Below are 11,784 nucleotides of genomic sequence, written 5' to 3'. Positions count from 1 at the left end.
TCCCCCCCCAGGTTGTTGTTTACCGAGTTTCTCGTTGACGAGCGAGGTTGTTTTGACGAACATTTCTGCGCGGGGGTTTCACTTTGACAACATGACATGTGACCCAGCAAGACACTGCTTGTCTCACTAATGCTTATCATCACATCATGCCTGTAGGCAAAATCAACGTCCCTGTTTGTCGCACTAAACCCCGACGCAGACCATCAACAGAGCAAGGTCTGCCAAAGCACACAGAAGAACCAGCGACACAATATGATTGAACCTTGCAATTTCATGTATTATGAACATACTACATTCGTTATGACCTCTGGCCCGTTAAGGGGCTCTTTTTGTTTCGGTCTATCCGTCCAGGACCCATTCCCTGAAAGCGGTATCTGTTGAATGCCTTACTTTTCCCTGAGTCCCAAACCCGCTTGCAAAACGCCGAGGAGATGTTGAAAAAAGAACGCCTATGTTGAATGTGCCCGAAACCTTCCCCTGATTTTCCGGTTATCCCCGCGGGTATTGCCACGTCATGTCTGTTGAATAGACTATCGTTCCCACCCAACACCTAAATCACAACCCATCCGTATGCACGCGTACCGTCCAATTAGGCCTTGTTGGCGTACTTCTCACGGAAGAACTTGGCGGCGTTGACCATGTTGGACAGCGCAGCCTTGGTCTCGGCCCACTGGCGGGTCTTGAGACCGCAGTCAGGGTTGATCCACAACTGCTCGGGGCGGAGGCCGTTGTTGAGCATCTCCTCGATGCGAGTCTTGATCTCCTCCAGGGACGGCACACGGGGGGAGTGGATGTCGTAGACACCAGGGCCGATGTGGCGGGGGTAGGCCTTCTCCTCGAAGACACGGAGGAGCTTGGCGTCCGACTTGCTGTTCTCGATGGACAAGACATCGGCATCCAGCGCGGCGATGGCGTGGAAGAAGTCCTGGAACTCGGAGTAGCAGAAGTGGGAGTGGATCTGGGTCGAGTCCTCGACACCGGCGGTCGACAGCTTGAAGGAGTCGACGGCCCACTTGAGGTAGGCCTCGCGCTCCTTGCCGGAGCGGAGAGGGAGACCCTCACGCAGAGCAGGCTCGTCGACCTGGATGCAGTAGATGCCGGCGGCCTCGAGGTCGACGACCTCGTCGCGGAGGGCCAGAGCGAGCTGCTGGGCCTGAACGGACTGGTGGACGTCGTCACGGGGGAAAGACCAGCGCAAGCAGGTGATGGGGCCGGTGAGCATGCCCTTCATGGTGCGCTTGGAGTGAGCAGCGGCGTACTTGGACTCCTTGACGGTCATGGGCTCGTTGTTGCGGCGAGAGATGTCACCGACAACGATGGGGGGACGGACGCAGCGCGAGCCGTAAGACTGGACCCAGGCGTGGGTGGTGAAGACGTAACCGTCCATGCGCTCACCAAAGTACTGGACCATGTCGTTACGCTCGGGCTCACCGTGGACGAGGACGTCCAGGTCGAGCTCGTTCTGGATGGCGATGACCTCGTCCATCTCCTTCTCGAGGAACTTCTCGTACTCCTGGGCCGTGATCTCGCCCTTGGTGAACTTGTTGCGCTGGATACGGATCTCCTTGGTCTGGGGGAAGGAGCCGATGGTGGTGGTGGGGAAGAGGGGGAGCTTCAGGTGGGTCTTCTGAGCCTCGATACGCTTGGGGAACTCAGACTTGCGGTTGTGCATCTCAGGGGTGACCTCGGACTGGCGCTTCTTGACGTTGGGGTCGTTGGTGCGGGCAGAGGTGGCGCGGGACTGGACGTCCTTGGCGTTCTCCTCGAGCTGGGCCTTGACGGAGGCAGCGTCGGTGATGGCCTTGGCGATGATGGCAACCTCGACAGCCTTCTCGGAGGCGAAGGAGAACCAGCGGTAGACCTCCTCGGGCAGCTTCTTCTCAGAGGTGAGGGTGTGGGGAGTGTGGAGGAGGGAGCTGGAGGTGGCGACGATGACACGCTCCTCGCCGACCTTGGCGATGGCCTGCTTGACGGTGTCAATGGCACGCTGGAAGTTGGTCTTCCAGATGTTGCGGCCGTCGACGACACCGGCAGAGAAGACCTGCTTGGGGCCGAGCTTCTCGAGAACGGGGCCGAGCTGCTCAGGGTTGCGGACAAGGTCGACGTGGAGACCGTAGACGTTGCTGAGGGCGGGGAGGACATCGAAGTTGTGGACGATGTCACCGAAGTAGGTGGCCAGGACCAGGTTGGGGAGGCCGGCGCCGACGAGCTTCTCGTAGGCGGGCTTGAAGGCGTCCTTGGACTTCTGGGGGAGGTCGAAGACCAGGATGGGCTCATCGATCTGGACAGTCTCGGCACCGGCAGCCTTGAGCTGCTTCAGGAGCTCGACGTAGACAGGGACGAGCTTGTCGAGGAGGGAGATGGGGTCAACGGACTGGCCACGGTCGGGCTTGCCGAGGTGGAGGAAAGAAACGGGTCCCAGAAGGACGGGGCGGGTTACGATGCCGGCCTCCTTGGCCTCGTTGAACTCACGAACGGGCTTGGGGTCGGAGGCGAGCTTGAAGGTCTGGCCATCCTGGAAGGTAGGCTTGACGTAGTGGTAGTTAGAGTCGAACCACTTGACCATTTCCTATGGGGTCCGTCAGCAACTGGTCAAAGCTTTTTTTTTTTGGTCTTCTTTTATCGCTCAATGTTTTACGAGTGAGCGGGGGCGGCGGGGGCGGGGCTTACCAGAGAGGGGACGTCGATGCCGTCCTTCTGGTGACCACGGCCCATGGCGAAGTACTCGTCAATGGGCTCGAGCTTGGTCTCGGCATAACGGGGAGGGATGGCCTGATTGTTTGGTAAGCTTGTGAATTCATGCAAACACACACAGACGGAGAGAGCACAAATGGGAGGGAGGGGATGGGCCACATACGTTGAAGAGCTGGATGTGGTCGAGGACCTGGTCGTAGTAGGCAAAGTCGTTGGAGGGGATGATGTCGACGCCGGCATCCTTCTGGATCTTCCAGTGGGCAAGACGGAGTCTCTTGCCCTCGGCGAGGAGGTCCTCGCGGGAGAGCTTGCCGCCCCAGTAGGCCTCGTTGGCCTTCTTGAGGTCACGGTTCACACCCATACGGGGGAAACCAAGAACCGAAGACTGAACCATCTTGAATGCTGTTGCTTGTCTGTGCAAAGAATTCAAAGGCGACTGAAATGTGTGATGTGTCAAGTTACCCCGCCGACAAGTTGCAAGGTAAGAAGAAAAGAATTTGGTAGACAGGGCGGTTGAGGAGGAGGAGGAGGAAGAGAGAAGGAGGAAGGAAGTTGGGGCAGAAGGGCGGCGGACGAGGGGTTATTAGAAGTAGTCTGTCGCTTGGACGGGCACTTCAGGATAGGAAAAAAAAAGATAAGAAACGAAAACTCTACTCCAGGTGGCGGCCGAGTCGGTCGGTGAATTTCTGGCAATTGCGTGCGAAGGGACGGAGAGAATGGGCAGCATGGGCAGGAAGGCAAGGAGGGGAGCTCTTCCCAGTGGGTGGGGTCCAACGACGGGTCCCGGTCCAGTCGATTGAGAGCGAAGTCGGCTTTCTGGTCCCTTGCGGATTGTGTTGGGCCCTGCCTTTTTTTCTTCTCCTCCCCTGGCCCACCTACACACACCTACGCGGAGTAGGTAGGAGGAGGTACAGATAGATACAGAAAGTGCATGCACGGTACAACTCGCTACATCATCTGACTTGGTGATTTATACCTATCGTCACTGTCTTCTTCCTCTCGGTTCCCATCTATCCCTCACATTGCTCCATCGTCGAGTCTACCACCGTTGGAGTGGGGTGAGACAAGAGAGAAAGATTAAAACCGGAACAAAAGTAAAAAGAACCAAACGAGGCGACAAGTCTTCTCTCGCCGAATGTTGCACCGCTGGCGTCGAGGTGGGGTAGCTTTGGGAGGGAAGGAGGGGTTGTCGCAGATTGCCCTTTGGGATACCGCCCTCTGGCACGGCCTGAGAAGGCAGCGTGGCGTGAAGCTGGAGACTCAATTGGGGACAATGTTTGGTCGATGGACCCACCGTGCATTCCTGCTGGGCACTTCACCACATTTCACATGGCGGGGTATCCGTACCGTACCGGCCCATAACGAAGCACTATCACGAGAAGCTACGACGTCCCGGCGCTACGCTGGCCAGCCACCCATTGTTCTCTGTTAGTGCCGCTCTCCCCCTTGGGTAGGTAGGTAGGTAGGTAGGTACCTGCAGTCACGGTAGCTAGCTCCAGCACCAGCAGCCTGTACCTGACCACAAGCTCGATGGTCGCCGTCGCTCTCCATCGTGCCCCATCCCGTTGCCCCTCGACTTTTCACTTCACATGTGTCTATGCCTGAGGACGTAGTGCCGGCCGGCCGGCCTCGAAACTATCTACGTGTCCGCATATTAGACGGCCACTCTTGTTGGGCCATATTTCGAGGCTCGATGCAAAGATGAATTGGCGAGAGACGTCGGTCGACTCAAGGTAGCAAAAAGTCAAACAATGGCCGGGAAACCTGACCTTAGGAAGGAGGGGCAGCCGGTTTCCTATTGGCCCAGTCGTCGACGAAGGGCGGCAGGAACGCAAGGGACCTGCCTCGATATGGAAGGGCGGTGTGAGCGGGAGTGGAATGTGAACGCGCCTTCCTCCCTTATTTTTTGGGGAGGGGTTTTTTTTTTTTTTTTTTTTGGTCTTTCCCTTCCTTCCCCTTCTCTCGTCCGGTCTTGGCTCTTATCGCCCGCCGCCGGCTTGTGGCCCGTGAGTAACCCAATACGAACCTACCCTAAGCTTTTGCCTTAGGTATTAATCTACCAGAGCTTACCCGGGGGTTAATGCTCCCGCTCATTCGTCCGCCATTCGCCCACACTATATACATCGAGAGGATTATTTCCATCTGGAAATGCATCGCCGGCCCCTTTTCAGGCACCTTACTCGAGCATGTCGAGCGTAGCCTTTGCCGAATCCCCGCCACTACTCAGTAACCAGCGGTGCCCGATTTCACCGTCAGCGACAACCTCGTTAGCTTCCCTGAGCTATCACAAATGTCTCACCCTGTTGAGAAAATGATGCATATGACTGCAATATCTCACGCTCAGGCGTCTTCTAGACTCCCTCGATTGGACACGCCATCCTCTCGCCCAACTGAGTTCATGATGGCGAAGCAGCCGCCAATGTGTGTGTGTTGAGCTCGTGGCGCTGCCTTCGAACCGACCTAGGCCTCTCCCTCCTCTCCGCGTAAGCAACTCGATCCAATGAAGGCCCTCTCCGCCACTCGTCACCGCTCATCGTCCTCCCTGGGCGCGTCAGGACGGACGGCACCATGTCATGTCAGTCTCGGACAATGTGCGTCGCTCGATTGATTGTTGTGGTCGACGTCAACATTTTCGAGATCATCTACGCCCCTCCTCCGACAAAACAACACAACAACATCTTGGGTGGACGCAGTCAAAACAGTTTTTGTTTCTGGGGCCGTTGCAATGGCGTGATCGACTAGAAGAGACCCATAATCAAGTCTAGGTCAGTCAGGTCAAGGGAGCAATGGAGCTGGAGTCTGAGCTGGAGCTGGGACTGGAGCTAGACAGGAGAGAGAGGAGAGAGAGGGACAAAAATCCGCGCAAACAACAATCACCCCCGGCTCCCGATTCTTCCTCTTGATATGGGTCGGGGGTCTCCTTCTCGAAGCTCAACCCCTCCAGGCTCCAAGACTGGCAAGAAAACTCCACCTCTCCAAGTCTCCACAACCGTACATCGGAGCCAGAATTCGCCGATATTGCAGGTTGAGCAAAAAGACTGGGTCGGCCAATGGGCCAGAGTCACTGGCACTGGGGCCTGGCCACAGGCTGCCCTGTGCCCAAGCCTCCTGGGCTCCTGGGCCAGCCTCAAGGAGGCTTGTTAGACTCTTCTTTTCGCGGGTCGCCTAGCTTCGTCGTACCCGGCGGTCGAGACCCGGTTTCAAGTCTGCACGCCCGCCAGCTCGAATACGGGCCTTCACTTTTTCCACCACCTCGCGACGTGCCCATCAACTCCTCCAAGCTTCCCATCCCCACGGCTGAAACCAAGCGTACCATGGTAGCGATATAGGCTCCCGGCTCTTAGCATCCCGTCTTTCAGTTTCCACCCCGTCGAGCTTGAGGGGTTTCCCGCCCGCGATGCACTGCCTCGACGATCCAAGAACGCAGCATCGGACGGACGCAACACGGCGGCGGCGCAGTCGTCGAGCTTGGAATGCGCTCGACTCTGGCTGTGGCAGAGCCGATGCTGCTAGGCAGTGATGATCACTGAGCATTGAGGTGCCTCCTTCGCAATGACTGTTCCGACGCCCCAGCCATGATCACTTGGAAATTCGAGCGAGGACAGGCTCGGTCTGCAACGATGAGCTCGCCAGTGCGACTTCCTCGGCGATGTAGCCCCGGACTGCGGCACCAAACATTCTCACGCCCCGTGGCTTCGTTCTTGGCTTGTTTACCTGTCACGACTGACACCAGAAACGGGCGGGCCAGGACGCCTCTTCGTCTGACGTGCTCGTCTAAAAAGCACGCTTTACCGGTCGATCAGCGTTTATGTTTTTTGAATAAAAGAAACCGCCCCCAAAAAATGGAAGCCATGTTGGTACCCGTCCGTGGGTGGGACGGCAGGCCGGCACGCGTCTTGGCTCTCAGAAAACCCCCTCAACTCTCAACCACCGAGTTGCAACTCGGGGACCCGGTCAGGCAGGAGATCGCCTGCACAGACGAGACGGTTCTCGACAGGGCTCCGGCGGGAACGTCAAGAACTGTTGCACCTCAATGCACCGGGATCCCGGTCCTATATCAGCCACAGACTAAGCTACCCCAAGCTTCCGCTACAGCCGTGTGTCCCGCGGCCATTGGCAGCCAAATCAAACCCTGCCGACTGGATGCACTCGAGGCAGTCGAGGCCGTCGAGGGAGCACTTCGCGCGGCACGACTCCCACACCACTGCACCCAGCGTGTTTGACAATGACGTTTTGAAACCACCAACCCCCCCACCCCCATCCCAAGCAGCATCAACATCTCGTCTTTGACGTGAATCGCTGCCCCCATATCAGCTGTCTCTTAAGCCGACAATGCAACAGTAGTCCCAGCAACTCTCGACAACCCCCCAGCAAAGCCCAGCAAAGCCCCATCTCCTCCCCCCGGCTAGAGCATCATGCCGGCCACAGCATCTTTACCCTCCTTTTCTGAAACTGGCCTTTAACGGCTACTGTCACCTATAAGCTTATTCACGTACACGGTACCGCGCTTGGCAGACGATACAGGGACACAGGGGCCTTCGTGTGAGGGATCAGCCTCGACGGCCCCCATGCCGTTCGTTCCCCATGCCCGCTGCTGCTCTGCCCTGCCCTGCCCTGCCTCGTCCTGCTGGAGTTGCGCCCAGGACTTTGAGGCAATTCATAATGGAGAGCTTCCTCGGGCCCGTCTCGAGCCAGTTCTCGCCCTCTTCCGTCTCTCTTTCCTTTATAAGCTCTCTGGGAGGGTGGATAAGCAAACGGACAAAAGTCAACGGCCTTTCTTCATTTGTGTGTGTATTTGGATTTCCTTTGCGTTCTAGGTTTCTTTCTAGTCTTACCAACTGCTTCTTTTCTTCCACGACAGAGCTGGCTCTCCTATAGATTCATACCAAGTGCTGGAACACTCATAATCAAAAATGGCACCCATGGCAAGACCACAGGCAATCTTCCACAAGTCTTCAGGATCCCAAGTGTAAGTCCCGGCTCCCGTCGGACAACCCAATCACCGGGCAAAGGGCCTAACCCTTCCTCATCTAGATCATCACACGACAATGACGACCTGGCTCGCGTGTTCGTCGGCCGCGGCGAGAAGATGAAGGAGTTCCGGATTAACAAGCAGAAGCTCAGCAATGCCGCCCCCTTCTTTGAAGACCAACTGGATGCCACGCCAGCCGGCATCGTCAAGGTCTCTTCCAGCCAGACGCCAGTGCCGGTATGGTTGCCTCAGCAAACGTCGACCATGCGCCTCCCGAACGAGTCCGCCTCCATGTTCGAGCTCTTCGTCGTGTGGCTCCACCAGCCCGACGGCTTCCGCCGCCACCTAGACGAGATGATCACCCTCGTCAGCGACGTGCCGGGCGTCCCCTGCCAGCGTCTGCACTGGGCTCTCGTCCGGCTTCACGTTTTCGCCGCCAGGCTCGACCTGTACCACCTGCAGGACCTGGCCATCGACGCACTGCAAGACATCTACCTCCGTTGCGACTGGGACGTCACCCCCCGATTCGTCCAGTTCGTGTATGGTCAGTGTGACGCCGAGGCGTCGATGCGGCTCCGGAGGTGGACGGTGGCCATGGTCTCCTGGTCAGTCGCGGGAGGAGCCTCGTCCATCAGGGAGGACGGCGGGCTCGAGAGGTTCCAGGACATGTTTGAGCGGTTCCCCGAGTTCGCGACCGAGTACACGTCGCACCTGCGCAAAATGAAGTCGAGCAAGCTGGACACGCGCATCAAGAACCCGCAGCTGCGGATCCCGGCGAACAAGCTGCGCAACGAGGAGAGGCAGTTCGGGTTCCGGCAGTGTTCGTTCCACAGCCATCGCGCGGCCGTCGGTGAGCGCCGGTGTCCCCATACGACGGCCAGCAGGGAGCTGGACAACTTCCTCCTGGTGCCGCTGGTCATGGAGATCGCGCCTGAGCCGAGTCGTAGCCGTTCCCGTTCCCATCGAGAGATGCCACAGCACCTCCTGCGGCAGAAGAGGATGGCGCACGCGGCGCGGGCTTATTGAGGAGTGTGCGGCGTCGACATCGAATCTCAGTGGGACGAACGAATGTGGCCGAATGTCCATCCACCTGGCTCGGCCGTCCCAACAGCAACAACAACAAACACAAATCCCGAAAAGATGGCCAAATCCTACATGTTCATATCGTCACTCGTCCCTCTTTTTCCATGTGTCTCAGAGGTCTTCCGACTCGAGTCTCCTGGGGGCCGGGCACCCGGTGGCCATAAAGACGCCAAAGCCGTCCTTGGGCTTGGAGGCCTGGCGGAAGGCGACGCGGCTGCGGCCGCGGTCGGTTAGCTCAAAGACGAAGCTGCCGCTGCCGTCGCACGGGCCGAGGTCGATAGACTGGGTGCCTGGACGGACGTGGAGGGTGGTGAGGAGGTTCTGCTTCCGGCGGACGGTGTCGTCGGCCTCGTGGGACGGGACGCGGAAGACGCGCATGGTGGTGACGCCCTCGCGCTGGATGAGCTCCCAGCTCTCCGAGTCCTCGGGCATGGAGAAGAGGAGCCTGCACTCGGTGGGCTCCTGGCCCTGGACGCCGCCAAAGGTGACGAGCTGCGCGACCCTGTTGGCTTTATTTCCTATGCCACGTCTGAGTATCGTTGTCTCCTTTGTTTGAGGAGAAGGAAGAAGAGGGGAAGCACGGGGGCGGGGGCTTTCCAGTTTCTTACCGGAGGCGTCAATGTCCTGGTTGACGTAGAAGAAGGCGGACGGGTCCTCCTGCTCAAAGGGTTGATCCTGCAAGAGCCAGGTCAGGGACGCCGGCGCGTCGACGAGGGCGCAGTCGGCCGTCGAGAGGTGTTGCCGTTCGGCGGAGGAAGAGGCGGGCGAGGCTCGGCCGAGGGCGGATCCGGTGATGGACAGGACGTGGGCGAGGACGACGCTTAGACGAGCCATTTCTTCTGTTCTGGGGGTTTATGGGCGTGATTATGTAGTTCAATTATGCCAGAGGAATGGGCTTCTCGGTCTGCCTGGTTGTCTCTTTCCAATAAAACACTAGATGATGTTTGCTGGGATATGTTCGATTCGGTTCTATTACTTCCAGTGACGTTGACCGGGCTGTCCTTTTTTTTTCTCTTTCGGAATCGGTGAATTGGAGGTGTTTGGTTTAGGGGGTGGGGGAGCTTGGTGTCTGGTCTGGACGTTCGTCGACGACGGACGGACGGTCCAATAGGATATGAGATTATGGACGGAAGGGACGTTCAGTGTCGGGCATATTATATGGGGAAACACGATGGAGGAGGGGACGTTTGTCCAAGATGTTGGAGGAAAGGCACGAGAGAGGGAGAGAGAGCGGGAAGAGGGGATCGGAAACAGCGAAGGGGACGGACGAAACGAAACGAAGCGGGTGGTGGTGGTGGTGGTGGTGGTGCGGTCTGACACGATATTATACCTTGAGGAGGGGAGGGAGAGGGGGGTGCCCGATCAGCTTGGGCTGGACGGATGCGCGCCGCCCGGCCGCCCACTGGGCTGTTTAAGTAGAGTGTCTAAGTGGTGCGGTGTGGTGGTGAGTGGTGTGTGGTGTGTGTGGTACGAGACGAGACGAAGTACATCATAGAGCGTTTTGTGCAAGCTTGGGCTTTTTTTCTTCCTTCTCCCTCTCTCCCCTCTCTCTCCCTCTCCCCTCTTATTGCGTTGGGGAAAGCTTGGTACGGCGACGGCGGGCGGTGGATGTGGAGGAGATGGCATGTGTGTGTGTGTGTGTGTGTGTGTGTGTGACCTGTGACCGGTGGCCGGTGACACCCGGATGTCACCGCTTTGGCTTTGGCTTTGGCTCTAGTTCTAAATTCCTTTTATTTTAATTCAGGTATTTTAGGCTGCTGTCTTGATGCTGCTGCTGCTGCTGCCGCTACTGCTTGGGGGGGGGCTTGAACCCCAGGGAACCTCGTTCGGCGTTCCCCTTCCCTCTTCCCCGTTCCCCCCTCCCCCCCAGACCTTTTCTTTTCCTTTCCAGCTTGAGCGTGCAAACCCATTTCGGGAAGGGAAAGGGAGGGGGGAATCGACAATAAGATGGAATTGGAATTGAAAATTAAAGAAGAAGAAGAAGAAGAAGAAGAAGAAGAAGAAGAAGAAGAAGAAGAAAAAAACCCTGACCCATTATCCCCCCCCCCCCCCCCCCCCCCCAAAGACCGGAAGCGGCGTCGGTCGCCAAGGAAAGGGAAACCGGGGCCGCGGAGCGTTCAGGCAAGGCAGCAGCGGATGATCGGTCGGTCGGCCTTGCCTCGTGGAGTCCTTGACGTTTCCTCTTTGGGATAAGGTTCTTGGTCGCGAGGGGGGCGGCGTTTGGTCTTTGGTCTTTGGTCTTTGGTCTTTGGCCAGGTTTCCCGTTTTCTGGGGGGGTTGTGTGATTTTTTTTTGTCTATGGGGTTTCCATCATTCTCATCTGTCTGGTCTGGCCTCAAATCTGATACTTTTGTCTGAGACAAAACATAATTCGAAAGAAAAAAAAAAGTCAATGAGGGTGGCCATGAAAAATACAGAGATGGCCATCGTTGGCTTCAACTGACTGACACATTCGGCCGCCCTGGGACGAAAAAGGGGTGATTCGGGCCCAAGCTCTCACTCAGCCTTGGGACACTTCTGCCCCCCGTTAGTTGGCGGGCGGGGAGGGGACATATAATTAAAAAATAATAATAACAGGATGCTAAAACTAGGGGGGTGGCAGCTAGTTTCGGGTCGATATCGTCATGATGGACGGCTCTTTTGCTCTTCCTCCTCGGAGACTGAGAGGAGAGGGAGGGGTGACTGACGTCTGTCTGTCTGTCTGTCTGTCTGTCTGTCTGTCTGACAAGTCTGTTTGCGGAGGGGGGTCTTGTCTCATTGGCGTCGTCCAAGATCTTGTCGCCTTGGCCTTGTCTTGCCGCTATTCCCTTATAATCGCTCCCCTTGCCTCGAGGAGAAACGCACGCGGTTCATGTTTTAGCAGCACAAGACGGCCATGGCATCCGTTCTCTGACTGCTTTGCCAACCCGACGCCGGCACCCCCCCCCCCCCCCCCCCGGATATCGCGGCGCAACTATGATATAGAAGCCCACCTACCTTTACCCCCTTACTCAGCTAGATCCGTCCACCTGGCACCAAGCACCAAGGACTCCAAA

The 11,784-nt window shown here is 57.5% G+C and overlaps 3 protein-coding genes across 3 annotated transcripts; 1 reads left to right on the top strand and 2 right to left on the bottom strand.

The window, feature by feature from the left end:
- Positions 1–589: 589 nt before the first annotated feature.
- On the bottom strand, positions 590–3,088 carry CH63R_00907 (5-methyltetrahydropteroyltriglutamate-homocysteine S-methyltransferase; the record flags this gene model as incomplete). The annotated part of the gene is made up of 3 exons (XM_018295882.1): positions 590–2,569; positions 2,671–2,772; positions 2,858–3,088. The coding sequence occupies 3 exons, from the start codon at positions 3,086–3,088 to the stop codon at positions 590–592; spliced, it is 2,313 nt and encodes a 770-aa protein (XP_018164244.1).
- Positions 3,089–7,607: 4,519 nt separating this feature from the next.
- Positions 7,608–8,692, top strand: CH63R_00906 (uncharacterized protein; the record flags this gene model as incomplete). The annotated part of the gene is made up of 2 exons (XM_018295881.1): positions 7,608–7,663; positions 7,729–8,692. 2 exons carry the CDS (start codon positions 7,608–7,610, stop codon positions 8,690–8,692), a joined length of 1,020 nt encoding a protein of 339 aa, XP_018164243.1.
- A 168-nt stretch (positions 8,693–8,860) lies between these two features.
- Positions 8,861–9,583, bottom strand: CH63R_00905 (uncharacterized protein; the record flags this gene model as incomplete). The annotated part of the gene is made up of 1 exon (XM_018295880.1): positions 8,861–9,583. The coding sequence occupies one exon, from the start codon at positions 9,581–9,583 to the stop codon at positions 8,861–8,863; it is 723 nt and encodes a 240-aa protein (XP_018164242.1).
- Positions 9,584–11,784: the final 2,201 nt, after the last annotated feature.

This window comes from Colletotrichum higginsianum, chromosome 1 (genome assembly GCF_001672515.1).
Source record: "Colletotrichum higginsianum IMI 349063 chromosome 1, whole genome shotgun sequence".
NCBI lineage: Eukaryota > Fungi > Ascomycota > Sordariomycetes > Glomerellales > Glomerellaceae > Colletotrichum > Colletotrichum higginsianum.
The sequence above is the reverse complement of the archived record's forward strand: the minus strand, read 5'-3'. Positions and strand labels throughout refer to the sequence as shown.